At 41.3% G+C, this 27,559-nt stretch overlaps 1 protein-coding gene across 2 annotated transcripts in view; it reads right to left on the bottom strand.

The window, feature by feature from the left end:
* Nucleotides 1-493: 493 nt before the first annotated feature.
* Nucleotides 494-27,559, bottom strand: part of SNX27 (sorting nexin 27) — an 86,155-nt gene continuing 59,089 nt past the window's right edge. The window contains exons 8-12 of one of the 2 annotated variants that reach the window (XM_050750315.1): nucleotides 13,446-13,535; nucleotides 2,480-2,629; nucleotides 2,025-2,153; nucleotides 1,584-1,643; nucleotides 494-1,475 (exon numbers count right to left, since the gene is read on the bottom strand). In XM_050750315.1, coding sequence (XP_050606272.1) covers nucleotides 1,467-1,475; nucleotides 1,584-1,643; nucleotides 2,025-2,153; nucleotides 2,480-2,629; nucleotides 13,446-13,535 — 438 coding nt within the window. In that variant the 3' untranslated portion in view covers nucleotides 494-1,466. The remainder of the gene's footprint in view (nucleotides 1,476-1,583; nucleotides 1,644-2,024; nucleotides 2,154-2,479; nucleotides 2,630-13,445; nucleotides 13,536-27,559) is intronic. The other variant, XM_050750304.1, reaches the window with a different exon arrangement.

Genomic DNA, 27,559 nt, shown 5'->3' with positions numbered 1-27,559 from the left:
ATACTCGATACAAAAAAGGGGCAAAAATCCAAGCAGGTTGTAAACTTTTCAAGTCCTTCATGAGGAGAGGTATTTTTCCCTGTAAAATGCTTTTTTTTTTCCTTTTTAAAGTTTGTTTCAAAATAAAGAGAGCACAAGAGAGGTCATGGATTCTAGTGAAAGGTGTGTAAAAACACAAGCTAAAAAAGGTACTGCCATCAATATGAAATTTAAAAAGAAATATATATATGTATATACGTGCAGCTAATTTGTGTATATATAATTTTTACATACATACATATATATGTCTGAACAGTGCAAATGGATGAAGTTCATAGTTCCAGTTTTAAAAATATAGTACAAGGAGAGGCTGTTGGTATGAGGCCCAGGTGAAAGGACAAAGATACCTTTGGCAAGTTGGTTGGGCTTATTTTCTTTTCCTGTCTTAACTCAGTTGACTTCTGGTGCTGACCAATCTGCTGTTTACTACCACCTCAATTCCAGAGACATGAAATTCAGAGGGCGTTATTAATAATATTTAGTTTAGGGCTTTTGAATATAATGACTTTAACTCTTTCTCTTCTTTTGTGTTAATGGTTACTCTGTCTGAAATGGGACATGAAAGGAGCAAGAGGATGGGGGTGAAAGGAAGGGAAGGGGATAAGGAAAGGCTAGGTGGCCACATCTCTCTGCTGTGACCTCGCCATCTGGAAAATGTTCTGAAAGGAAAAAAAAAAAAAAAAGAGTTATTGGGAAGCCACATCTCCTCTTCTCTGGAGACAACTCCTCAAACAGAAGCTAAAAAGGTATGCCTGGATGACTCAATCTGATTGGCCGTATCTCTCTTGATATAACTTCTCATCTAGAATCATAGCCTTTTAGAGCCGGAAGGGACCTTGGATATTAATTACGTGGTTCAGTCTTCCTGTTTCACAGAAGAGAAAACTGAGAGCTAGGGAAACTGATTTACCCAAAATTACACAGAGGAAAAAAAAGCCAGGAGAAAACCAAGATAAAATTCCCAGAGCCCAATGTTCTTTCTACTGCACTAAGAATATAAATTTTCATGTTATTGACTTGACCTCCTGATTCTTTCAAAGATTTTGAGAATAAGTAGCTAATTATTCAGAATCTTCCAAATTCTGTTCCAGCACTGGCACATACAGACAGCAGTAAAGCAACAGGAAACACCTTCCCTCACACACACATTCTTGGTTCGCCTAGAAAGACTGCCAGGACTCATCCAGTCAGACGGCTACAACTGAGGACAGCTTCCCCTGCGGGTCAGGAACAACATGGAGGGTGATCTGATTTAAAAAACTGGCAGAGGAGGGTCCATGAAGTCATGAGAGATGGAAGAGCCTGTAGCCAATGTCCACCCTCTAGACAAGGGAAGAAGCAGGGCTTTTTTGCACAGCCCGTTCACCATCCAGAGGCCAACCTTGCTGGAAGAATGTCCTGGCTCACATGAGATAATCAGTCTCTAACTAATATTCCTAGAAAGACAGAGATGGAGGTGAGGGTCCCAGGTATTTGGCCACAGGCCTATAAATTTTAAAGAAACAAAAAGATGAAAGGTCAATTCAAGAACTGTTCAGAATTACCTCTTTTCTCCACTTGAGCTCGCAGAACACCCTCTCGAAGCACTCATGCATGTAATTGAACTGAAAAAAAACGGTGGTGACAATAACTAACTTCTCAAGAGAAGGTACCTCAGGACTGTGCCTTTGAACTCCTGTCCCCAGTCATCCCATCTTCCAAACTCAGTCTACAGAAAAACCCTGACAAGTACCACAAAACTCAGGCCTGGTTCATCCACTATTCTCTAGCTCCTTCTAGTGGTAACCATGAGCCAAGTGGAATAGGAAATTGCCAATTCCAGTCAGGCCTAAAGCAGACAGGATGAATCTGGGGGTTCCAGGATTCAAACAGGTTCAGATCTCAAGACAACTACTAGCTCTATCTCTCTCTCCATTTATGCATTTAGCTGGAAAAAAAAAAAAACAAAAACTAAGTCCCAGTTACTTTCCTCAAATTGCACTCACATATGGTGTGAAGATTTTAACCCATCGGGGCTTCTTCTCTCCTCGTGCATATTCGAAACAGAAGGCCATCCCTTCTTCATCTGTGTCCCATCGCTGCATCTCATCCCATTCAAATGCAATTACCTGGTTCTGGACAACCAAGACAAGGGAGTAAGGTACAGTCTGTGTTTCAGAGTACTAGGGAACTGAGGTAGGGGGTTCTGAACCAGGAGACAGAAGAGAAATGAATGGAGATGTCTGCATCCCTTCAGAGAAAGGATTGTGACAGAAGAATACAAATCAGTGGAAGCAGTCAATGAAGTTGAGGATCAGTGTGGATTCCGTGCCTGTTTATCTGCCCAGTCAAAATACAATTTTGATTTCATTTCCCTCTAAAAAGGAATTAAAACATCACAAGCAAGTGAGCATCAAAGTATCTCCAGTCCTCGTAGCAGAGCCCTATGCTGAAAACTCACCTCCAGCTGTCCTTCTTCAGTGCAGGCATGCAGTTTAAAGTGCGTGATGCTGATGGCTGTGATAACGTGCCCCTTCCTCCTGGAGTCACAGGCACAGTGGGGAAAGATGATTTCATTGTAGCCCTCACAAGTCCTTAGCATGTTGAGGTACTGAAAAAAAAAAAAGAAGAAGGAAGGAGAAAAAGGGTTACTATGGTACTAAACACAATGAAGAGCTACTGAGATGTGCAAGAAAAAGAACAAAGAGTATTCTCACCCAGCAACCTGAAGACCTGGCCTCTGGTCTCGCACCCATCCCTAAGTTGGGAAAGGACTCTGAGACAATTATTTTCATTTTTGAGACCAGGTCTTGCTCTGTCACTTAGGCTGGAGTGGCATGCAGTGGCATGATCTTGGCTCACTGAAACCTCAATCTCCAGGGTGCAAGCAATCCTCCCACCTCAGCCTCCAGTGATCCTCCTGCCTCAGCTCCCAAGGAGCTGGGACCACAGGCACACACCACCATACCCAGCTACTTCTTTGATTTTTCTGTAGAGACAGGGTCTCTCTATGTTACCCACACTGGTCTCGAACTCCTGGGCTCAATTAATCCTCCCACCTCAGCCACCCAAAGTGCAAGGGTTACAGGCGTGAGCCACTGTGCCTGGCTAGCAATTCTTTATCCCACTTTCAACTTCTGCCTTGTTTTTTTTTTTTTTTTTTTTTTTGCCATAAGTAAGGAAACAACACCTTCATACTTCTAACCCTCCTTTCTCTACTTCAGAAAGATACAGGCCAGGTGCAGTGGGTCACGCCTATAATCTCAACACTTTGAGAGGCCAAGGCGGATGGATCAAGAGGTCAGGAGATCAAGACCATCCTGGCTAACACAGTGAAACCCCGTCTCAATGGAGTGCAGTGGCATGACCATGTCTTACTGCAGCCTCAAATACCTCAAATACCTAATAATACAAAAAATTATCTGAGCGTGGTGGCACACGCCTGTAGTTTCAGCTACTCAGGAGGCTGAGGCAGGAGAATCACTTGAACCCAGGAGGCAGAGGTTGCAGTGAGCTGCGATCGTGCCACTGCACTCCAGACTGGGAGACAGAGCAAGAATCTGTCTCAGGGAAAAAAACAAAAACAAAAACCCAGAAAAACAAAAAGACACACAGATGAAAACCAGAAGATATACTATAACCAGGACTCACAGGGCTAGAAGGGGTCTCACAATTCTGTTTAGTCTGATCCTCTATTTTCATTGTAATCAAGGGATGGGAATCTAATCTATCCTTACAATTAGGAAAGGGAATAAATATTTCTCTCTCTTTTTTTTTTTGATACGGAGTCTTGCTCTGTCGCCCAGGCTGCAGTGCAGTGGCCCGATGTCGGCTCACTGTAAGCTCCGTCTCCCGGATTCACGCCATTCTCCTGCCTCAGCCTCCTGAGGAGCTGGGACTACAGGCGCCTGCCACCAAGCCCGGCTAATTTTTTGTATTTTTAGTAGAGACAGGGTTTCACTGTGTTAGCCAGGATGGTCTCCATCTCCTGACCTCGTGATCCACCCGCCTCGGCTTCCCAAAGTGCTGGGATTACAGGCATGAGCCACTATGCCCGGCAGTAGTATTTCTCCTTATTCCTTTTGCAATCAAAAGTTACAATGATCTATAGTAAGGATTAAGCTACCCCAAATCTCATACTTACAAAATGTTAAAACTGAAAGAGACTTTAAAAATGAGTCATTTTATGGGAACTCAGAGTAAGATGAGACTAGCCTGCAGTCACAAGTAATAATAAGTGGCACAACTAGGACTAGAACCCAAGTTTAATTTCCAGGCCTCTGTTCCTTTTACTGTCACCGACTAGTCCCCAAATCAACCCCATTGTCCCCTGGGTCTCCAGTATATATGGTTCCTTAAAAAGCATCTGGACCAAAATAAAGTGCCACATATGACTCTCACAGTTACAACACGGCAGAACTAATCCAGAGGGGCCATGTGCAGTGCTCACGCCTGTAATCCCAGAGTACTTTGGGAGGCTGCAGCAGGAGGACTGCTTGAGCCCAGGAATTTGAGACCAGCATGGGCAACACAGTGACGCCTTGTCTCTACAAAAAATTTCAAAATTAGCTGGGTATGGTGATATGTGCCTGTAGTCCTAGCTATTTGGGAGGCTTAGGCAGGAGGAGGATAGGTTGAGCTCAGGAGTTTAAGGCTGCAGTGAGACATGGTCATGCCACTGCACTCCAGCCTGGGCAACAGAGCAAGTCCCCATCTCTTTATTTATTTATTTATTTATTTAAATTGAGACAGAGTCTCACTCTGTCACCCAGGCTGGAGTGCAGGGGTATGACCACGTCTCACTGCAGCCTCCATCTCCCAGGTTCAAGCAATTCTCATGCCTCAGCCTCCTGAGTAACTGGGACCACAGATGTGTGCCACCACACCTGGCTAATGCTTTGTATTTTTAGTAGAGACGGGGTTTCGCCATGTTGGCCAGGCTGGCCTTGAACTCCTGGCCTCAAGTGATCTGCCTGCCTCAGACTCCCAAAGTTCTGGGATTACAGGTGTGAGCCACCGTGCCCGGCCTAGAGGTGCAACAATATTTCAATCACATCATTTTTCTTCCCTCCCTCCATCACCCTATTACACCTTCTCTTTTTTATTGTCCTTCCTAGATCAGTGATAAACATGGATACTGCTTAATCCTGCCATTAGCACTATAAACAAAAGAAAGCTCTGACTCCTATACTTTGGTAAATATGACAGGGGTGGGTGGTATAGAACAGAATAGAACTCCTCTGGGGTTATAATAAACAGCAATGCCTGAAACACAGAGGAGTGATTAAGAGGCCCAGACTACCCTGGGCTTGAATCCTGGCCCCATTACTTCCATTACTTCCTAACTGTGCAACCTTTTGTAAGTTACTTTAAGGCAGGCAAATTACTTAATCCCAGGTGCCTCAGTTTCCTCTTCCATAAAAGGGAAATAATAATAGCATCTATACCACAGTGTGATTTGTGAGCATTAAATACAGAGTATTTGGCTGGGCATGGTGGCTCACACTTGTAATCCCAACACTGGGAGGCTGAGGTGGGAGGATCACTTGAGCCCAGGAGTTAGAGACCAGCCTAGGCAATACAGTGAAACCCATCTCTACAAAAACAACAACAACAACAACAACAAATTTGCCAGGCACCTGTAGTCCTAGCTACTTGGGAGGGTGAGGTAGGAGGATTGGTTGAGCCCAGGAGGTCAAGGCTATGATGGCACCACTGCACTCCAGCCTGGCTGAGATTGCACCACTGCACTCCAGTCTGGGTGACAGAGCAAGACCCTGTCTCAAAACAAGAAATAAAAATAAAAAAGATATTTAACATAGTACTCAGCCATAATTAGGAATTCAATAAATGACAGCTAAAATAAACTTTTTAAAGTATCCGGAAATTACTTTCAAAAATTCCTGGGGTGAGCTTCAAGTCAGTGACAGTAAAACAAACAAACAAATCTCCTGGGGGAAGAAAGCATACGAATGAAACAGAGGCAACATGAATGGCAGAAAGTCGAAGGCTATTGAAGCTGGGTAATGGGTACATGGGGACTAATTGTATTTTTCTTTCAACTTCTTTATGTATTTAAAAATTTACACAGCTGGGTGTGGTGGTTCATGCCTGTGATCCCAGCACTTTGGGAGGCTGAGGCAGGCAGATTACCTGAGGTCAAGAGTTCGAGACCAGCCTGGCCAACATGGTGAAACCCCATTTCTACTAAAAATACAAAAATTAGCCAGGCGTAGTGGCATGCATTTGTAATCCCAGCTACACAAGAGGCTGAGGCAAGAGAACTGCTTGAACCTGGAAGGTGGAGGTTGCAGTGAGCCAAGATTGTGCCACTGCACTCCAGCCAGCCTGGGCAACAGAGTGAGACTCCATCTCAAATACACACAATAAAATGTTAAAAGAAAAAGAACACCCTAGCAATCAGGCCTCTGGCACTCAATTCAAGCCATCTTCCTAACATAGTCATCAGAAACTTTACTGCTCAATAAGCAGCAATTCTGCTCCAGGACACTTAACACCTCTGCAAATGCCAGTGGGTGCTGTCGACCCTTGAAACTAGTTCTACTCATGTCCTTTAACAAAATAGGATTACACATAGCACATCTGTTGAGAGTTCTCTTCGTTGAGAGGTACCACTACTATTTTTGACAAATATTTCTGCCATAATCTCTTATTGGGAGTTTTACTATAATATATCTTTTAAAAAGAGAGAAGCATGCCAACAAAGGCAGGGATTGGGAAAAGAGATCAGAAGAAGCATGGAGCTCTGAGTATCTTAAACTCTCTCTTTGTGACCCTGAGTAAGTTACTCTACCTGGGATCTTCTTCTCTTCTGCCATCTGGAAATAAAAGACATTGCTGCCATCCTGTCTTCACTGATGCAGGGAAAAATATATGCACTGGAGCCTGACAAAAAGGGGTTCAAATCACATTTTCAAATTCTAGTTCCACTTCTGACAAGCTATGTGATCTTAGGTAAGAATCTTAATCTCTCAGATTCCACTTCTCTGTAAAGTAGGAATGATACCTACAGGGTTGTTATAAGGAGAAAATGAGACTTCATATAAAGGGCCTAGACCAGTCAGGCACATAATACATGCCCTCTCCGTCCCCTCTGAATCAAAAGACTGCTTTATCCCTCCGTATTCAAGAATGTAGTCCTTGAAAGCAAAAGACCTTCAGGGGACTTCTTAATGGCATAAGCTCTAAAAATAACCCAAGGGAAAACCAAGGGCACCTGTGCCCTTGGTGAGCCAATAAAGGTAAAGTCTCATTGGGAGACAAGGTTTTCAGAGAGCTCAGATTGGGCAGTATTTATCAGCATTAAGTGGGCAGTCCCTACATCCTTGGGCTTGCACAAAGCCTCAAAGAAGAAGCATTTAAAATTTTACAGGAGGGGATCAGAAAAAACACCTATGGAGTACCATGCTTACTTCCTGGGTGACAAAATAATCTGTACACCAAACTCCCATGACATGCAGTTTACCTATGTAACAAACCTGCACATGTGTCCCTGAACCTAAAATAACTTTTAAAAAAATGTTTTTATATAAATCAAAAACTTGTCAAAGAAAGGTGAATTTTTTTTTCTTTTTCTTTTTTTTTTTGAGACAGAGTCTCGCTCTGTTGCCCAGGCTGGAGTGTAGTGGCACAATCTCAGCTCACTGCAACCTCCACCTCCCAGGTTCAAGCAATTCTCCTGCCTCAGCCTGAGTAGCTGGGACTACAGGTGTGCGCCACCACGCCCGGCTAATTTTTGTATTTTTAGTAGAGACGGGGTTGCACCATGCTGGTCAGGCTGGTCTCAAACTCCTGACTTCGTGATCTGCCTGCCTCGGCCTTCCAAAATGCTAGATCCAAAGTGCTAGGATTACAGGCATGGCTTAAAGCATATTTACATAAGGGTATTTAAAAGGGTATTTGGTATTTGAAACACCAAATCATCCTGCCCATTCTCCTTTCAGGAGACTGTGCCCACTTAAAGTTGATAAATACTACCCAGCCTGAGTCTCTCTGACCACCCTGTCTCCCAATGAGACTTGACTCTGTTATCTCCCCAAGAACACAGGTTCCCTTAGTTTTCACTTTAAGCTTTGAGTAACTAAATATGTATCCCGAATTATCTTCCTTTATTCATATAACATGTAGAAAGTGGCCCATTTAAGCCAGAGAATTGGAAAGGTATAGTACAGGATATTTTTAAAATGTTCAATATTCAGCAAGACAAATAAATACAGATATAGGGCAGTTTCTGATTTTTTTTTTTTTTTTTTGAGATGGAGTCTCGCTCTGTCGCCCAGGCTGGAGTGCAGTGGCACCATCTTGGCTCACTGCAAGCTCCGCCTTCCAGGTTCACGCCATTCTCCTTGCCTCAGCCTCCTGAGTAGTTGGGACTACAGGCATCCGCCACCACGCCCGGCTAATTTTTTGTAGTTTTAGTCGAGACGGGGTTTCACCGTGTTACCCAGGATGGTCTCAATCTCCGGACCTCGTGATCTGCCCACCTCGGCCTCCCAAAGTGCTGGGATTATAGGCGTGAGCCACCGCGCCCAGCCGACAGTTTTTAAAGCAGAGACTCAATGCTTAACAGAGCAGAACACTTTAGGTGAATGTGTTAAGGTCCACTCCAGAGAACTCTCTCTTCTCCCAAACAACCTGCCAAGGGTCAAATCAGGTCCAAAATAGAAGTAAGGGACTGAGAAGAACCTCAAGAGCCAACTCTCCCAAAACCAGAATCAGAGTAGTGATTCTGAAGCACCTAACGTTCCAGAATCACCAGTGTGCTTTTTAAAAATAAAGTTCCCTAGGACCTACCCCCAGAGATTCTGGCTTAGTAAATGTGGAGTGGAGTCTAGAAATCTGCATTTTAAGTAGCTTCAAAAGTGTCTTCCATGTAAGTAGACTGGAGACCATACTTTGAGAAAAACTGACATACATGCTGCCTTGCGTGAAATCAATACAAATTATGTAGTGAAAGACAAAAGCTCTTTATTTATCTGTTCAACAATGGCAAAATCAGGCCACTTCAACATAAGAAAAGCATAATTTACATATGTCTACTGTTTGTGTGAGGAGAGAGAAAGGGAGGGAGGGAGGAAGGAAGAGAAGAGAAAACATTATTTCTTGTACATTATATTCTCAACCATCCAAATTTGAGATTCAGTCTAACTTTGTAATTAAGTATAAAACAAAAAATGTTTTTGATCACACTGGGTATTATAAACTATGCACAGATGTGAGCTCTCTTCTGTATTTGGAGATTTGGAGGACAGGGGAACTTACACAAAGCTTATTTATCTTCTAAGAATCTTGGCGTATTTTGTCAAGATTCTACTTAATAGGTGATAATCTGAATATCCCGGTTTTACAGAAAAGAAACTAAAACTGAGAAGTTCGTTGTGTTGCTGCAGGTCTCACAGTGATGTGACAACTACAAATTGTAGTCACCTCACCTAATCATAGGCCTGTTCACCATACTTAGTTGCTATGTTTAATGGCATCAAGGCCTATGGGCCTAGAAGGGCCCATGTGAGAAGTTTCAATGTATTGACCATGAGCTAATATTGCCTAGGCTAATGCCTTTGAACACTGATACTTGAATACATATTATACTTATAAAATTCAAACTGTGATCAGATTTTGTTGAAAATCTGACTCTCATATCATGCGGCTAGTACCCAGAAATACGTTGGCACTAGGTTTTCAAGACAATCTAATTCCACAAACGTTTAAGCCTATTTTATACACAATGGCAAAAGACCATGGGGAAACATATCTATCAACTATACTTGAGTTTTTACCTGGGTGATTACAAAATATAAATAAGTCTAACAATGACTTCGTAATAGATTACTGTGCTCATTAAATTCAGATTTTCTATATTTTGCCACAGCACAACGCAAACCTATTTATTTCTCTCACACCTTGCACTGTGCTTGGCACGTACTTGGTACTCAACAAATATGTTTTGTTGAATGCATAGATGGAAAGATAGTGTGTTTGGAGTACTATAAATGCAAAGAAACAGTATGTATTCCACACTGGTATTATGAGAAGGCCTTATGAAATTATTTTGATTCTATTAACTTTTCAGAAACGAGAAAACTTTGTTGGCTTTGGCAAAGGCAAAGGACTACTGCAGAAGTGGATGGCCCGTTAGTATTTGGCCCTTTTCACCAAAAAGATGCAAATGTAGTATGAGTCCGAATCATGCATTAATATATAGAAGACAATGCATTATCTTAAAGAACAGGTGAAGTCGCGTTTTAAAATTCTGTCTCACAAATAGCAAAATTCTTCTAACCAAAATTCTGACAAGATTTAATTACATTTAAAAGATTTTACATTTTCTATGTCAGCCTCCTGATACATAGAACATCGGTAAGATGGCTCCCTGATCTCTGGCAATTTTCTAAAGTAAAGAGATTTATTACTTTTCATCATATAAGTGATTAAAATAACTAACTTAGCTAGATATAAGATTACAGGCTAAGTTCAATGGCTGACTGGTTTGCTTTTTTGTTGTTGTTATTAAGATGGAGTCTCACTGTGTTTCCCAGGCTGAAGTGCAGTGGCGAAATCTCAGCTCAGTGCAACCTTCGCCTCCCGGGTTCAAGTGATTCTCTGGCCTCAGCCTCCTGAGTAGCTGGGATTACAGGCACATGACACCACACCCAGCTACTTTTTGTATTTTTAGTAGAGATGGGGTTCCACCATGTTGGCCAGGCTGGTCTCGAACTCCTGACCTCAGGTGATCCACCCGCCTCAGCCTCCCAAAGTGCTGGGATTACAGGCGTGAGCTACCGCGCCCCACAGCTGTTTGCACTCTTATTCCAACCCAATTAATGTACATGAATCAACACTCTCTCCTGAAAAGTACACAGAAGGTCCAAAATAATTCAAATGACTTATCAGAATCATTACTAAAGAATGAAAATGATACAGGTGGTCACTAACTTACAATGGTTAACTTAATGCTTTTTTGACTTTATGATGGTGTGAAAGCCATGTGTGTGCAGTAGACGTTGTATTTCAATTTTTTTTTTTTTAAACTTTTCTGCTGTCTTTACAAGTACCTCAAATTTTTGCTCAAAACTTTAAATAACTTTAGGCCTGGCGCAGTGGCTCACGCCTGTAATCCCAGCACTTTGGGAGGCCGAGGCAAGTGGTTCACTGGAGGTCTGGAGTTCGAGATCAGCCTGGCCAACATGGTGAAACCTCTTCTCTACTAAAAATACAAAAATTAGCCAGGTGTGGTGGCGGGTGCCTATAGTCCCAGCTACTGGGGAGGCTGAGGACGGAGAATCGCTTGAGCCCAGGATGCAGAGGTTGCAGTGAGCTGAGATCACACCACTGTACTCCAGCCTGGGTGACACAGCGAGACTCAGTCTCAAAAAAAACAAACAAAAAAAAAACAAAAAAAAAACCAGTTTAAATAACTTCATTCTAAAATAGGCTTTGTGTTAGATGATTTTGCCTGACTGTAGGGTAATACGTGTTCTGATCACATTTAAGGCAGGCTAGGCTAAGCTATAATGTTTGGTAGGTTAGGTGTATTAAATGCATTTTTGATTTAATATTTTCAACTTAAGATGTGTTTACTGGGATATAACCCCATCGTAAGTTGAGGAGCATGCGTAATTGAAAAAATTTCGACTACATGTGAATCCGTCAAGAGAGAAATTTTAAAATGTTATAATGAGTAGAAATTTTTATGTGTTCTTTACTAATTTTATTTTTGACAATTTCCATCCCTGTATCTATGGCAGATACAAATTGGAAACGAATTTAAAGCCATTTAAGGAATACTCTAGGCAGCCCTGTTTAGCAAAACTTTCAGTGATGATGAAAATGTTCTATACCTGCACAGTCCAATATGCTAGCTATTCACTGTGCACATATGGCTGCTTAGCACTGAAATGTGGCTAGAGCAGCTACAGAACTGAATTTTAAATTGTATTTAATTTAAATGAATTTAAATTTATATTTAAATACCTACATGAGTCTAGTAGCTATTGAATCAAATAGCACAATTCTAGGATGATATACTAACCAAGAGCACTACAGAGCATAAATGTTTAAGCAACTGCAGAAATCGAAGCTGTAAAAACAAATGATTTTGCTATTGCTAAATCATGACTAATTTCTTTTTTTTTTTTTTTTTTTTTTTTGAGATGGAGTCTTGCTCTGTCGCCCAGGCTGGAGTGTAGTGGCCGGATCTCAGCTCACTGCAAGCTCCGCCTCCTGGGTTTACGCCATTCTCCTGCCTCAGCCTCCCGAGTAGCTGGGACTACAGGCACCCGCCACCTCGCCTGGCTAGTTTTTTGTATTTTTTAGTGGAGACGGGGTTTCACCGTGTTAGCCAGGATGGTCTCGATCTCCTGACCTCGTGATCCGCCCGTCTCGGCCTCCCAAAGTGCTGGGATTACAGGCTTGAGCCACCGCGCCCGGCCAATCATGACTAATTTCTAATGTTAAAAAGCTAAATATCAGTTCTTATACAATCTTATCTATATCCTATTGTATTTTTTTTTTTTTTTTTTGAGACGGAGTCTCGCTCTGCCGCCCAGGCTGGAGTGCAGTGGCCAGATCTCAGCTCACTGCAAGCTCCGCCTCCCGGGTTCACGCCATTCTCCTGCCTCAGCCTCCCGAGTAGTTGGGACTACAGGCGCCCGCCACCGCGCCCGGCTAGTTTTCTGTATTTTTTAGTAGAGACGGGGTTTCACCGTGTTAGCCAGGATGGTCTCGATCTCCTGACCTCGTGATCCGCCCGTCTCGGCCTCCCAAAGTGCTGGGATTACAGGCTTGAGCCACCGCGCCCGGCCTATATCCTATTGTAATGTTTTATAGAACTTTTGTTGTATTTAATCAAAAAAGTTATTATTAATAAAAAAATTATGGGTCAGGCTCAGTGGCTCATTCCTGTAATCCCAGCACTTTGGGAGGCTGAGGCAGGTGGATCACCTGGGGTCAAGAGTTCGAGACCAGCCTGGCCAACATGGCAAAACCCTGTCCCTACTACAAATACAAAAATTAGCTGGGCGTGGTAGCGCATGCCTGTAGTCCCAGCTACTCGGGAAGCTGAGACAGGAGAATTGCTTGAACCCAGGAGGCAAAGGTTGCAGTGAGCCTAGATTGTGACACTGCACTTCAGCCTGGGCAACACAGCAAGACTCTATCCCTCCCCCCGCCCCCACTCCCCCCAAAAAATAGTAATAAAATTATGTACCAATATACAGTAATTCAAGATCTTTGTGTGTTAGATGGAGAAACACAATAGACTTTGCATCAAGGTCCCTATTCCCCCCCTTTTTAAAAATTAGTTAAGCCACTAACCACATTGTAATCCTTTCAAAAATGACTGGAACAATAGGTTTAAAAGGTAGGAAGGGGCATTTTATAAAGGGATTATGGGGACATAAACTTACCATGACCATTTTTCTTTGTTCGTATAGCTTCTGTAATTGGTAGGACTTTTCTTCTGCTTTGATGTAACCTTTCTTCACATCATCGACTGCCTATCACCAAAACAGAAGTAGAAAAGAAAGGAGTCTAAAAATCGTTATTATGTACATTCTCGATGAAAACAGACACAGATGCATTTTCAGAAAATCTCTTGTCCACTTGGACCACCATCATTACCAGTGAACTCTGCCACGTGTCCAGGAATATGGTCTGGCTCTGTGTCCCCACTCAAATCTCATCTCAAATTGTCATCCCCACTTGTCGACGGACCCAGTGGGAGGTGACTGGATCATGGTCTGGTTTCCCCATGTTGGTCTCGTGATAGTGAGGGAGTTCTCACAAGATCTGATGGGGTTTTTTTGTTTGTTTTGAGACAGAGTCTGGCTCTGTCACCCAGGCTGGAGTGCAGTGGCACAATCTCGGCTCACTGAAACCTCTGCCTCCCGGGTTCAAGTGATTCTCCTGCCGCAGCCTCCAGAGTAGCTGGGACTACAGGCATGAGCCACCACACCCAGCTAATTTTTGTATTTTTAATAGAGATGGGGCTTCACCATGTTGGCCAGCCTAGTCTCGAACTCTTGACCTCAAGTGATCTGCCCGCCTCGACCTCCCAAAGTGCTAGGATTACAGGCAGGAGCCACCGCACTTGGCCTAGATCTGACAGTTTTAAAAATAGCAGTTCCCCCTGTGTGTGCTTGCTCTCTCTCTCTCGTAACCTTGTGAAGAAGGAGCTTGCTTCCCCTTCACCTTGTGCCATGATTGTAAGTTTCCAGAGGCCTTCCCCAGCCGTGCGAAACTGTGAGTCAATTAAACTTCCTTTCTTGTACTTTGGGAGGCTGAGGCAGGTGAATCACAAGGTTAGGAGTTCGACACCAGCCTGGCGAACATGATGAAACCCCGTCTCTACTAAAAATACAAAAAATTAGCTGGGCATGGTGGCGGGCACCTGTAATCCCAGCTACTCAGGAGGGTGAGGCAGGAGAATCGTTTGAACCCAGGAGGCAGAGGTTGCAGTGAGCTGAGATCATGCCACTGCACTCCAGCCCAGGTGACAGTGCAAGATTCCATCTCAAAAAAGCACAAAACAAACAAAACCTTCCTTTTTTATAAATTACCTAATCTCAGGTAGCGTCTTTACAGCAGTGTGAAAATGGACTAATACATTCAGTAACAAGTACACTAATTGGAATAACTAGCATTTAAAGAATATCTGGCATGGCATTGTTTTAGGTATATGTGAGAAATCTGGTTTCTCATGTCAGGGGACTTAAATTCCAGTTATTTTATACATGTGTAAACAATTAGAGAGCACTGAAAGATGGTATATAATGCTGTATTACAATGAAATAGCAAACATGTATGGTACAGACAGTGATATAGGCAGTCAGAATGGAAGCACTTACTGATAATTACAGTTATCAGGGACGCCTTGGGTGGATCCCCAAAGAACAGAATGAAGAAGAGAAACTATAAGCTAAAGTTAGGAAACAGGGATGAGTCTGTGCTTAAATACTTTGAGAAAACAGACTTGCCTGATTTAAATAAGGGAATAGGAGACAATGAAAGATAATGCTGGATAGGCAGACTAACAACAGATTATGAAAAATTCTAAAAAGTAGGCACAGGAATTTAGACTTAAGGAAATAACAGGGAGCTAAAATAAGCAATAAAAAATGGCTTCTTCTTTATTAAAGAAAGTTTGATTTGTGTTTGAAAGCCACATGAATTAACCTGAAGAGAGAACGAAATAAGGAAGATCAATGATGTTATGATACTTAAGGCAGAAATCACTTCCCAGGGTCTTTTAAGGAAAAATAGTTGGATAGGCAAATGAGTTCAAGATTAAGTCAAGAGGGCCAGGCGCGGTGGCTCACGCCTGTAATCCCAGCACTTTGGGAGGCCGAGACGGGCGGATCACGAGGTCAGGAGATCGAGACCATCCTGGCTAACACGGTGAAACCCCCTCTCTACTAAAACTACAAAAAATTAGCCGGGCGTGGTGGTGGGCACCTGCAGTCTCAGCTACTCAGGAGGCTGAGGCAGGAGAATGGCGTGAATCCAGAAGGCAGAGCTTGCAGTGAGCCAAGATTGTGCCATTGCACTCCAGCCTGAGCAACAGAGCAAGACTCTATCGCAAAAAAAAAAAAAAAAAAAAAAAAAAAAATTAAGTCAAGAGACTAATTCAATTTTTAGTTCTGTCACCTACCAATGTGCATTTGCATAAGTCATGTAAACCCTTCCACTGTGTAAAACTGGAATATCTTATAGGTGTACAAGAAAAAGATGACAGATGTTGAGTTTTGTAAAGTATATATCAGTAGCTATTATTAGTATCATTTAGCTATTAAGTTCTTCTAAGAACCATACAAGGATATGAATGTCCTGCCAGGAAGTGACTAATAGAAAGATTATGCCAGTCTCTCCCCAATCCTGGCCATACAAGTGAGGGCTCACTTAGGCACCGAGGATTATAGCCACAGAGGGGATATTTAAGAAGAACTACCATGCAATTTCAATGTCCTGAAGATCCTGAACACTTTCCTCTTCATCACCAAAACACTGTACTGCTCCAGCCAAATTTAAACCAATTATTGAAAAGCCAGCAGAAAAGTAGAAGGGGAAATAAACAATACTGGTCTATCCAGTTTCCAAAGAAACTTACAGTGTTATTTAGCTCAGGGAAAAGGCTTTACAATTTTTTTCTTTATTTCTGTATTGTTTAGATGAGAGTAAGAATAAGAATATAAGAATACTGTCTTTCTGTTTTGTTTTTACTCCTAATGCCTAGAACTATGTCTGACTCACTCACAACAGTACTAATATTTGATGAACACTTTCCCAAGGCAGAGGTGGGTCACAGTGATTATCTACTCCAGCAATTCCAAGTGAGCTCTTTTACACACGGGGCAGTAAAAATGGTCTTCTTTCATTTCTAATCAAGAAATTGCTTACCCAGGTGTGGTGGTTCATGCCTGTAATCCCATCATTTTGGGAGGCGGGAGGATCACTTGAGGTCAGGAGTTCAAGACTAGCCTGGCCAACATGCTGAAACCCCATTTCTACTAAAATACAAAAATTAGCCAGACGTGGTGGAAGGAGCAGGAAATCCCAGCAACTCAGGAGTGTGAGGAAAGAGAAGCACTTGAACCCGGAACCAAGATCATGCCACTGCATTCCAGCCTGGGAGACAGAGCAAGACTCTCTCTCAAAACAAAAAAAAGATTGCACTGCTTGACTGACTCAGTGGAAAACATAAATATCACCACCCTAGTTTCCTTTTCTTCTTAACTTTTTTTTTTTTTTTTTTTTTTTTGAGACGGAGTCTCGCTGTGTCGCCCAGGCTGGAGTGCAGTGGCCGGATCTCAGCTCACTGCAAGCTCTGCCTCCTGGGTTTACGCCATTCTCCTGCCTCAGCCTCCCGAGTAGCTAGGACTACAGACGCCCGCCACCTCGCCCGGCTAGTTTTTTGTATTTTTTTTAGTAGAGACGGGGTTTCACTGTGTTAGCCAGGATGGTCTCGATCTCCTGACCTCGTGATCCACCTGTCTCGGCCTCCCAAAGTGCTGGGATTACAAGCTTGAGCCACCGCACCCGGCCTCTTCTTAACATTTTTTAATTAAAGTAAAAGATATATATAGTTTTAAAAAACAAAAGTTCTAAAAGGCTCCTAATAAAAACAGCAGCCTCTTGATCCCAGAGCCTCATTCCACAAAAGCAACTACTTTTAGGCACTTTAAGCAATTTCTTGTGATAATCCTTCCATAATTCTAAATGGCATGCTTACATTGACAATTCCTGACTTACCAATTTTAGACATTGTTGACTTACTGTTTTGAAAATATTTGGTTTTAACTCTCTTGTAGCACCCACACACTCCTACTTCCTCTTCCCCCAACTTTTCGATAAAAAATTAAATACTCAATAACTGCATTATTATAAATATGTAAACACTGTTCACAACTAAGCTATATACTATGCTATGACTTCCTTTCTTGCATAATTTTTTATTTCCTGAGGTTATATGCCTCGTGTTTTTGTTTGTAACTTCCCATGTACCTATCACCAATTTTTCTTCTACAATAACCAAATACCAAAATCCTTTTACTTAGACATTCATTTTCTAAAAACTGTCAATAATTGTCATCTGCTGTGGTATCCTCCCTTGTTCTCTTTGTCCTTGCAAGTTTATGCCTTTTAAAATTCCACTACTGCTACTTTTGTGAGCTTTCAGGAAACAGCAGCTTAAATGTGCGTACAATTTGCCAGGTTTAGCCTGCATTTAAATATGAATGATTAATTTCTACCTTATTAATTTTTTAAGGAAAAGGCTCATTATTTTCATTAGCATCTAACATATAATATCTCATCAATTTAAATGAATACATTATTTCATATTTTAACATTTCTGAAATTGGGATGTATCTTATAATCAATGATGTATCAGTTTAACCTCTTTCTTATCAATACATAAAATAATGGTGCATCTTATAATTGATAACATCTTAGAACTGTGAAATTCATTAAATATTCCTACCATCAAAATATGATACAAAAATAATTGAAATTAAGAGAAATTTAATATACTTTTCAAAAGATAGTTGTTTACTTAGTCCATCAAAAAAGAGCCGCCAGGCACGGTGTTTGTGGCCAGGTGCAGTGACTCATGCCTGTAATCCCAGCATTTTGGAGGCCAAGCAGGGTGGATAATTTGAGGCCAGGAGTTTGAGACTAGACTGGGCAACATGGTGGAACTCCATCTCTACTAAAAATACAAAAATTAGCTGGGCTTGGTGGTATACAACTGTAGTCCCAGCTACTCAGAAGGCTGAGGCATAAGAGTCACTGGAACCCAGGAGGCACAGGTTGTAGTGAGCCGAGATCATCCCACTACACTCCAGCCTGGGAGACACAGCAAGACTCTTGTCTCCAAAAAATAAAAAACAAAACAAAAAAATAAGTCATTTGAGATGGTGCAGTCACTATGGAAAACAGTATAGCAGTTCCTCAAAAAGTTGAAAATAAAATTGCCATATGATTCAGTAATCCCACATCTGGGTATACTGAAAGAAGGATCTCAACAAGATATCTGCACACCCATGTTCATAGCAGCGTTATTCACAATAACCAAGAAATGAAAGAAACCCAACTGTCCATGGATCAATGGATTAATTAAATGTGGTATATACATACAACATAATATTATTCAGCCTTAAAAAGGAAGGAAACCCTGTCGTATACTACCACAACACGTATGAAACTTGAGGACATTATGTTCAGTGAAATAAGCCAGTTATTACAAAGGCAAATAGTGTATGGTTACTTACATTAAATATCTCAAGTAGTCAAATTCATAGAAATAAAAAGCAGAATGGTAGTTGCCAAGGGGGAGGGGAAAACAGGGAGTTGTTTGATGGGTACAGAGTTTCAGTTTTAATCTTTTGCAAGATTAAAAGAGTTCTGGGCCAGGAGCAGTGGTTCACGCCTGTAATCCCAACATTTTGGGAGGCTGAGGTAGGAGGATCGTTTGAGGTCAGGAGTTCAAGATTATGGTGAGCTATGATCACAGCACTGCACTCCAGCCTGGGTGGCACACTGAGATTCTGTCCCCTTCTTTAAAAAAACAGAGTTCTGGAGATCCATTATACAACATTGTGAATATACTTAACACTATTGAACTATACACTTAAAAATGGCTTAGAAATTTAAAAAACTATCAAATTGTATACTTTAAATATGTACAGTTTATTGTATGTAAACTATACCTCAATAAAGCTGTTTAGAAATCATGTGAGGCAATAAGAAAGTTCAGAAAAGTTGCTGGATATAAGATACTGCTCCAAAAACAATAACTTTTCTATATACTTAAATATTTTTGTCTTCTAGTTTTATAATTTAAAAAGCAATTTCACATGCTCTGCCCTCAAATTTTGATAAGCACTAAAAAAAAATGGCCAGATGTGGTGGTTATGCCTGTAATCTCAGTGCTTTGGGAGATCAAGGCGGGAGGATTGCTTGAAGCCAGGAACCAGCCTGGGCAACATAGTGAGACTCCTTCTTAATTTTTTAAATAAAAAATACATTTAAAATAAAATAAACCCACCTATGAGACACACCACTGTTCCCCTTTAACAGATGAGAAACTAGATCTCAGCAATATTATGCAAAAATACTTGAACCAGATATTCTGACTCCTAGCTAAAGATTTTTCTATTCCAAAAATACAAAGAAAAAATATTCCATTCATAATAGCAATAAAAATATAAAATACTTGGTGATTACTTTAATGGGGGCACTGGTAAAACATAAAACTATGTAACTTTTTTTGAGGAAACAAAAGTCAAGTTGAATAAAATAGATACTTTATGCATCTATTATTATAATACAACATTTAATTAAAATGGTGATTCTTCTTCAGTAAACTATAAATTTAACAAAATTCCAGTTGGAATAGTAATAGGATACTTTATAAAGTGTTATGAAATAGGTTAAAAATTATTTGAAAACATAAAATGGGAAAGAATATCAAGCCTTTTAAAAACGGAAGGCTTAGCCTTATCAGATATTAAAATGTATTATACAGAAACAATCAAAAGGGAATACTGAGTCAAAAATAGAAACACAGATTAAGAGCAGAGAGATGCTAAACATAGGCCATATATATATATACACACACACACACAGAGACAGATACAAATTTAACAAAAGACAAGTATAATATATTAGAAATGAATCATTTAATGTATCCTGATGTGCTATGTGGATAGCAATACCAAGAAAATTTAACTTAGACCAACCGTTCATACTACACACCACAATAAACCTTGGGTAAATTAAAGCATTACATATTAAAAATAAAATATTGTGACAAAAGCACACTAACTATAAGTGTGCTATTGTCCTCTTATATTGCGGAAAGAAAATATTAGTAGAAATCACAATGGAAAAGATAGATAAACACTGTTATACAAAATGTTAAAACTTCTTCTCTAAAACAAAAATCCTGGCCGGGCATGGTGGCTCACACCTGTAATCTCAGCACTTTAGGAGGCAGAGGCGGGCAGATCACTTGAGCCCAGGGGTTTGAGATGAGCCTGGCTGACATGGCAAAACCCTGTCTGTACAAAAAATAAAAAAATTAGCTGGGTGTGGTGATGCATGCCTGTAGTCCCAGCTACTCAGGAGACTGAGGTGGGAGGATCACTTGAGCCCAGGAGGCAGAGGTTGCAGTGAGCCGAGACTATGCCACTGCAGTCCAGCCTCGGCAATAGAGCCAGACTCTGTCTCAAAAAAAAAAAAAAAATTAATAGCACTAAGATAAAAAGAAAAACAATGGAACAGAGTAAATATCTATTAAAATGACAAAGACATAAAGTTTAACAAAATACAGCAATTTTTGTACAGCAAGTTACAAAAACACAATCAATAAACAGCTTGTATTCAAAAGAAAAATATGTCCGGGCACAGTGGCTCACACCGGTAATCCTAACACTTTGGGAGGACTGCCTGAGCCCAGGAGTTCAAGACCAGCCTGGGCAACATTGCAAGATCCTGTCTCTATTTTTTTAAAAAAGTAAAAATTAGCTGGACATGGTGGTGAGCACCTGTAGTTCTAGCTACTTGGGAGGCTGAGGTGGCAGGATCACCTGAGCCCAAGAGGTAGAGGATGCAGTGATCTATGATCACACCATTGCACTCCAGCCTGGGTGACAGAATGAGATCCTATAAAAAAAAAAAAAAGAAGAAGAAAGAAAAGAAAAGAAAAGAAAAGAAAAGGAAGGAAGGAAGGAAGGAAGGAAGGAAGGAAGGAAGGAAGGAAGGAAGGAAGGAAGGGAGGAAAAAGTGATATTACAAGAGTTAATCACAGCATCATTTATAATCACACACTGAAAAAACACCCTGGCACTAGCCAGGCACACATGTAGCCCAGGCACTCTACTTGAGAAGCAGAGGTGGGAGGATTGCTGGAGCCCGGGAGTCCCAGGCCAGCCCCAGCAACATAGAGAGAGCCCATCTCAAAACAAAACAAAATAAAACAAAAAAACTCTGGAACAAATAAGAGGGAACGTCTAAACAACATATACTATATTAACTCAGTCATAAATGATATATAAAAAACTGTATGAGAAAGGAAAAAAGAAAAGAAAAAGGTTGTATCTGTATTAGAATTATAACTATGTAAAAATTATACATCCATATAAAGATCTAAAGCCAAATATGCATGTAAACACTTGTAGGAAAAGTTCCTAAAAGAGGGCTTCCAATTAGGGATGGCAGATTAAAAACAACTATCAACTCTTACTTCCTCCTAAAACCCTACTAAAATTTCAGTAAAGGAATAAACCCAGGAGATCAAGGAGAAACAATCGGAACAAAATTTTGTAATCTGGAACACGGATATATAAGTAGTAACTTACAAAACCTGAAAAAAAAAAATGGATTCCCTACCTAGTAGTAGGGAAAGTAGAGAATCACTCAAATTTATATCACAAAACTCCCAAAAGACTGAAGAATTGGTAGCACCAGGTGGCCATCTAGGAGAGGTGGTAGGATGTGGCTAAAATAAGGAGGACTGACCAAAAGTCTATTTAAGAAACAATCAATGCTGGGCACGGTGGCTCATGCCTGTAATCCCAGCACTTTGGGAGGCCAAGGCGGGCAGATCACGAGGTCGAGAGATCGAGACCATCCTGGCCAACATGGTGAAACCCCCGTCTCTAGTAAAAAATACAAAAATTAGCTGGGCGTGGTGGCTCATGCCTGTAATCCCAGCACTTTGGGAGGCCAAGGCGGGCAGATCACGAGGTCAAGAGATCGAGACCATTCTGGCCAACATGGTGAAACCCCCGTCTCTACTAAAAAATACAAAAATTAGCCAGGCGTGGTGGCATGCGCCTGTAATCTCAGCTACTCAGGAGGCTGAGGCAGGAGAATTGCTTGAACCCGGGAGGCAGAGGTTGCAGTGAGCCAAGATCGTGCCACTGCACTCCAGCCTGGCGACAAAGCAAGACTTTGCCTTAAAAAAAAAAAAAAAAAAAAAAAAAAAAAAAAAGAATCAAATTCTGAGATCCTCTCCTTTATTCCCTGGAACCAGATGACTGCCCTCTTCAATGCCAGTAGAAGATTAGTGATTTGGCTAGGTATGATAGCTCATGCCTGTAATCCCAGCACTTTGGGAGGCTGAGGAGAGAGGGTTGTTTGAGCTCAGGAGTTCGAGACCAACTTGGGCAACATGGAAAAATCCCATGTCTACAAAAAGTACAAAAATTAGCTGGGCATGGTGTGCACACCTGTAGTCCCAACTACTCAGGAGGCTGAGGTGGGAGGATCACCTGAGCCCAGGAGGTCGAGGCTACAGTGAGCCATGATTGTGCCATAGTCAATAAGATATACTCACATGCTGAGTTCCCAATCAGCTGTGCAGTGTCTCAGTCTTAAATTTGAGCAGACATCTCTGTTAGAGGAACACTTCTAACATGTACAACAGAGACCAAAACAAATAATCAAGCAATAGAGGGAGGAAAAAGATAATTTCAAAATAAAAAAAAGTATATTAATTTTTTTTTTTGAGACAGTCTCACTCTGTCACCCAGGCTGGAGTACAGTGGCATGATCTCGGCTCACTGCAGCCTCTGCCTCCTGGGTTCAAGCAATTCTCCTGTCTCAGCCTCCTGAGTGGCTGGGATTACAGGTGCCCATCATCACACCCAGCTAATTTTTATATTTTTAGTAGAAACAGGGTTTCACCATGTTGGTCAGGCTGGTCCCAAACTCTTGACCTCAGGTGATCTGCCTCAGCCTCCCAAAGTGCTGGGATTACAGGCGTGAGCCACCACACCTGGCCTAAAAAAGTATATTATTTTTAATATCTTCAGAAAGTCAAGAAAAAAATACTACAACCACAAAAGAACAGAATACTATATATAAAAAAGGATATTCAGAGAACAAAAGAAAACCTTTAGATATTAAAAATATAGGCCAGGCACAGGGGCTCACACCTGTAATCCCAGCATTTTGGAATGCCGAGGCGGGTGGATTGCCTGAGCTCAGGAGATCGAGTCCAGCCTGGGCAACACAGTGAAATCCCGTCTCTACTAAAATCCAAAAAAAATTAGCTGGGTGTGGCAGCATGTGCCTGTAATCCTACATACTTGGGAGGTTGAGGCAGGAGAATTGCTTGAACCTGGAGGCAGAGGTTGCAGTGAGCCAAGATTGCACCACTGCACTCCAGCCTGGGTGAAAGAGAGAGACTTCGTCTCAAAACCACCCCCATCACCCGCACACACAAAAACTGGCATATGTTAAAAAAAAAACGTAAGAGGGCTAGAAGAGAAACCTGAGTAAGTTATTTAGGAAATAGAGCAAGAAGATAAAGAAATTAAAAATATGAGAGAAGATAAGATGATTACGGGGCAGACCAAAAAACTGTGTATCAGAATAATAGGAATGCCAAAAAGAGAGAACAGAAAATGAGAGAACAAACTGTCAATTTAATAATTCAAGAAAATTTGCCAGATCAGAAACACAAATTTCCCACAGAGCGCCCAACACAATAAATGAAAATAGATCCACAGCAAGGCACATGGTTGTGAAATTTGATACCCATGGAGACAAAAAGACCTCAGTTTCTGGAAAGAAAAAAAAGGTCACATAAAATGGTACAGAAATAAGATGGCTTTTTTTTTTTTTTTCCCCCTTAAGATAAGGTCTCACTCTGTCTCCCTGGCTACAGTGTAGTGGTGTGATCACGGCTCACTGCAGCCTCAAACTCCTGAGCTCAGGTGATCCTCCCACCTCAGCCTCCTGAGCAGTTAGGACTTCAGGTGCACACTACCATGTCTGGCTAAATTTTAAAGTTTTTGTAGAGACAAAGCCTCACCATGTTGCTCAGGCTGGTCTCGAACTCCTGGGCTCAAGTGATCTTCCCACCAAGTACTGAGACTACAGGCATGAGCCATCACACCTGTTGGTGGAACATAATTCTTTAAAATTTCTGGAGTTAAATCATTTTCAACCTAGTGTTCTATACATAAATGTGACATTAACCAAGTGTGAGTGTAGAATAATGGCATTTCCAGGCATTCAAGATTTTTAAATGTTGTCTTCCCATGTACCCTCTTCTCACAAAGCTCTTAGAGGACTTGGTTCTTAGATGGCATTTCTGGACTTGCCCTGGGCCAAAGGGGAGCCCACTACCCTGAAGGGTGAGTTCCAGGCCAGGCAGCATTCACCACAAGCTGACTGAAGAGTCCTTGGGTCTTAAGAGAACATTGGCAGGAGTCTGGCAGTACTCCCCATGGGCCTGAGGTGGCAGTGTCCATGGGGTGAGGCTTCTCTGCCTTTGAAAAGAAGAGAGAAGAGTGGGAAGGACTGTGTCTTGTGGCGTGAATGCCCGCTCAGCTCTAGAACAGTAAAATACCACGTAGACTTCTAAGGTTTTTGACTGTAGTCCCTGGCTCCCAGATGGCACTCTGGACCCTCCCAGGGTCTCAGGGAACTCACCACCCTGAAGTTTAGGACATAGGCCTCGCTGGCTTTGCCACCTGCTGATTGATTGTAGAAGCCCAGAACCTTCAGCAAACATAGGCAGTAGCCAGGGAGTAGCTACAGCAGGCCTTAGGCAAGACTCAGTGCTGTGCCGGCTTCAGGTCTGACCTAGCAAAGTCCCAGTGGTAGTGGTTATGGGGGTGCTTGTGTACCCCCACCCCCAGCTCCAGACAGCTCAACACAGAAAATACTACATTTGTTTGGGAAAAAGTAAGAGAAGAGAATAAGAGTCTCTGCCTGGTAATCCAGAGAATTCTGGATCTTGTCCAAGACAACAAGGCAGTACCTCTAAGAGTCTGCAAGAACCACAGCATTATTGGGCTTGGGGTACTTCCTAAAGCAGATATAGCTTAGATCACAAGACCCAAGTCCTTTCAAATATCTGGAAAGCCTCCCCAAGAAGGACAGGTATGAACAAGCCCAGACTACAATAAGTACCTAACTCTTCAATGCCCAGACACAGACAAACATCTGCAAGTATCAAGACAATCCGGGAGAACATGTCCTCACCAAAAGAACTAAATAAGGCACCAGGGACCAATCCTGTTGAAAAAGAGATATGTGACCTTTCAAACAGAATTCAAAATAGCTGTTTTGAGGAAACTCAAAGAAATTCTAGGTAACACAGAGAAGGAATTCAGAATTCTATCAGATAAATTCAACAAAGATGCAGTGAGCCAAGATTGCGCAACTGCACTCCAGCCTGGGCGACAGAGCCAGACTCTGTCTCAAAAAAAAAAAGAGAGAGAGAGAGAGAGATTGAAATAATTAAAAAGAATCAAGCAGAAATTCTAGAGCTGAAAAATGCAATTGGCATACTGAAGAATGCATGCATCATCAGAGTCTTTTAATAGCAGAATTGATCAAGCGGGAGAAAGAATTAGTGAGCTTGAAGACGGCTATTTGAAAACACATGGAGGAGGCTGGGCGTGGTAGCTCACGCCTGTAATCCTAGCACTTTGGGAGGCCGAGGCGGGTGGATCACCGGAGGTCAGGAGGTCGAGACCAGCCTGATAAACATAGCAAAACCCCATCTCTACTAAAAATACAAAATGAGCTGGGTGTGGTGGCGTGCACCTGTAATCTCAGCTACTCAGGAGGATGAGGCAGGAGAATTGCCTGAACCCGGGAGGCAGAGGTTGCAGTAAGCCAAGATCGCACCATTGCATCAGCCTGGGCAACAATAGTGAAACTCTGTCTCAAAAATAATAATAATAATAATACATGAAGGAGCAAAAGGGCAAATCTAAAAGTTATTGGCCTTAAAGAGGAGGCAGAGAAAGAGATAGGTGTAGAAAGTTTATTCAAAGGGGTAATAACAGAGAACTTCCCAAATCTAGAGAAAGACATCAATATCCAAGTACAAAAAGGTTATAGAACACCAAGCAGATTTAACCCAAAGAAGACTACATCAAGGCATTTAATCATCAAACTCCCAAAGGTCAAGGATAAAGAAAAGATTGTAAAAGCAGCAAGAGAACAGAAACAATATACAATGGAGCTCCAATACATCTGGCAGCAGACTTTCAGTGGAAACCTTACAGGCCAGAAAAGAGTGGCATAACATATTTAAAGTGATGAAGGAAAAAAACCATTTTACTCTACAATAAGTATATCCAGCTAAATTATCCTTCAAACATGAAACAGAAATAAACTTTCCAAGACAAACAATAGCTGAGGGATTTCATCAACACCAGACCTGTCCTACAAGAAATGCTAAAAGGAGTACTTCAATCAGAAAGAAAATGATGTTAATGAGCAATAAGAAATCATCTGAAGGTATGGTAATATTAAATACACAGAAAAACACAAAATATCATAACACTATAACTATGGTATGTAAACTACTCATCTTAAGTAGAAAGACTAAATGATGAACCAATCAAAACTAATAACTACAACAACTTTTCAAGACATAGTACAATAAGGTATAAATAGTAACAACAAAAAGTGAAAAAGTGGGGTAATATATTTAAGGCATGGAGCCTTTATTAGTTTTCTTTTTGCTTGCTTGTTTGTTTATACAAACAGTGTTGTTATCAGGTTAAAATAACAGATTACAAGAGTATTTGCAAGCTTTGTAAACCCAAACCGACAAACATACAACAAATACACAAAAAAATAAAAAGTAAGAAACTAAATCATATCACCACAGAAAATCACCTTCACTAAAAGGAAGACAGGAAGGAAGGAAAGAAGGAAAAGATGATCACAAAACAACCATAAAACAAGTAACAAAATAGCAAGAGTAAGGCCTTACTTATCAATAGTAACACTGAATGCAAATGGACTAAACATCAATCAACAGACACACAGTGGCTGAATAAATAAAAAACAAGAACCATTGATCTGTTGTCTACAAGAAACATACTTCACCTATAAAGACACACATAGATGGAAAATAAACGGATGGAAAAAGATACTCCATGACAATGGAAACTAAAACAGAGCAGAAGTAGCTATACTTATATCAGACAAAATAGATTTTAAGACAAAAATATAGGACAAGACAAAGAAGGTCACTATATAATGA

Source organism: Macaca thibetana, chromosome 1 (assembly GCF_024542745.1).
Source record: "Macaca thibetana thibetana isolate TM-01 chromosome 1, ASM2454274v1, whole genome shotgun sequence".
NCBI classification, from domain to species: domain Eukaryota; kingdom Metazoa; phylum Chordata; class Mammalia; order Primates; family Cercopithecidae; genus Macaca; species Macaca thibetana.
The sequence above is the reverse complement of the archived record's forward strand: the minus strand, read 5'-3'. Positions and strand labels throughout refer to the sequence as shown.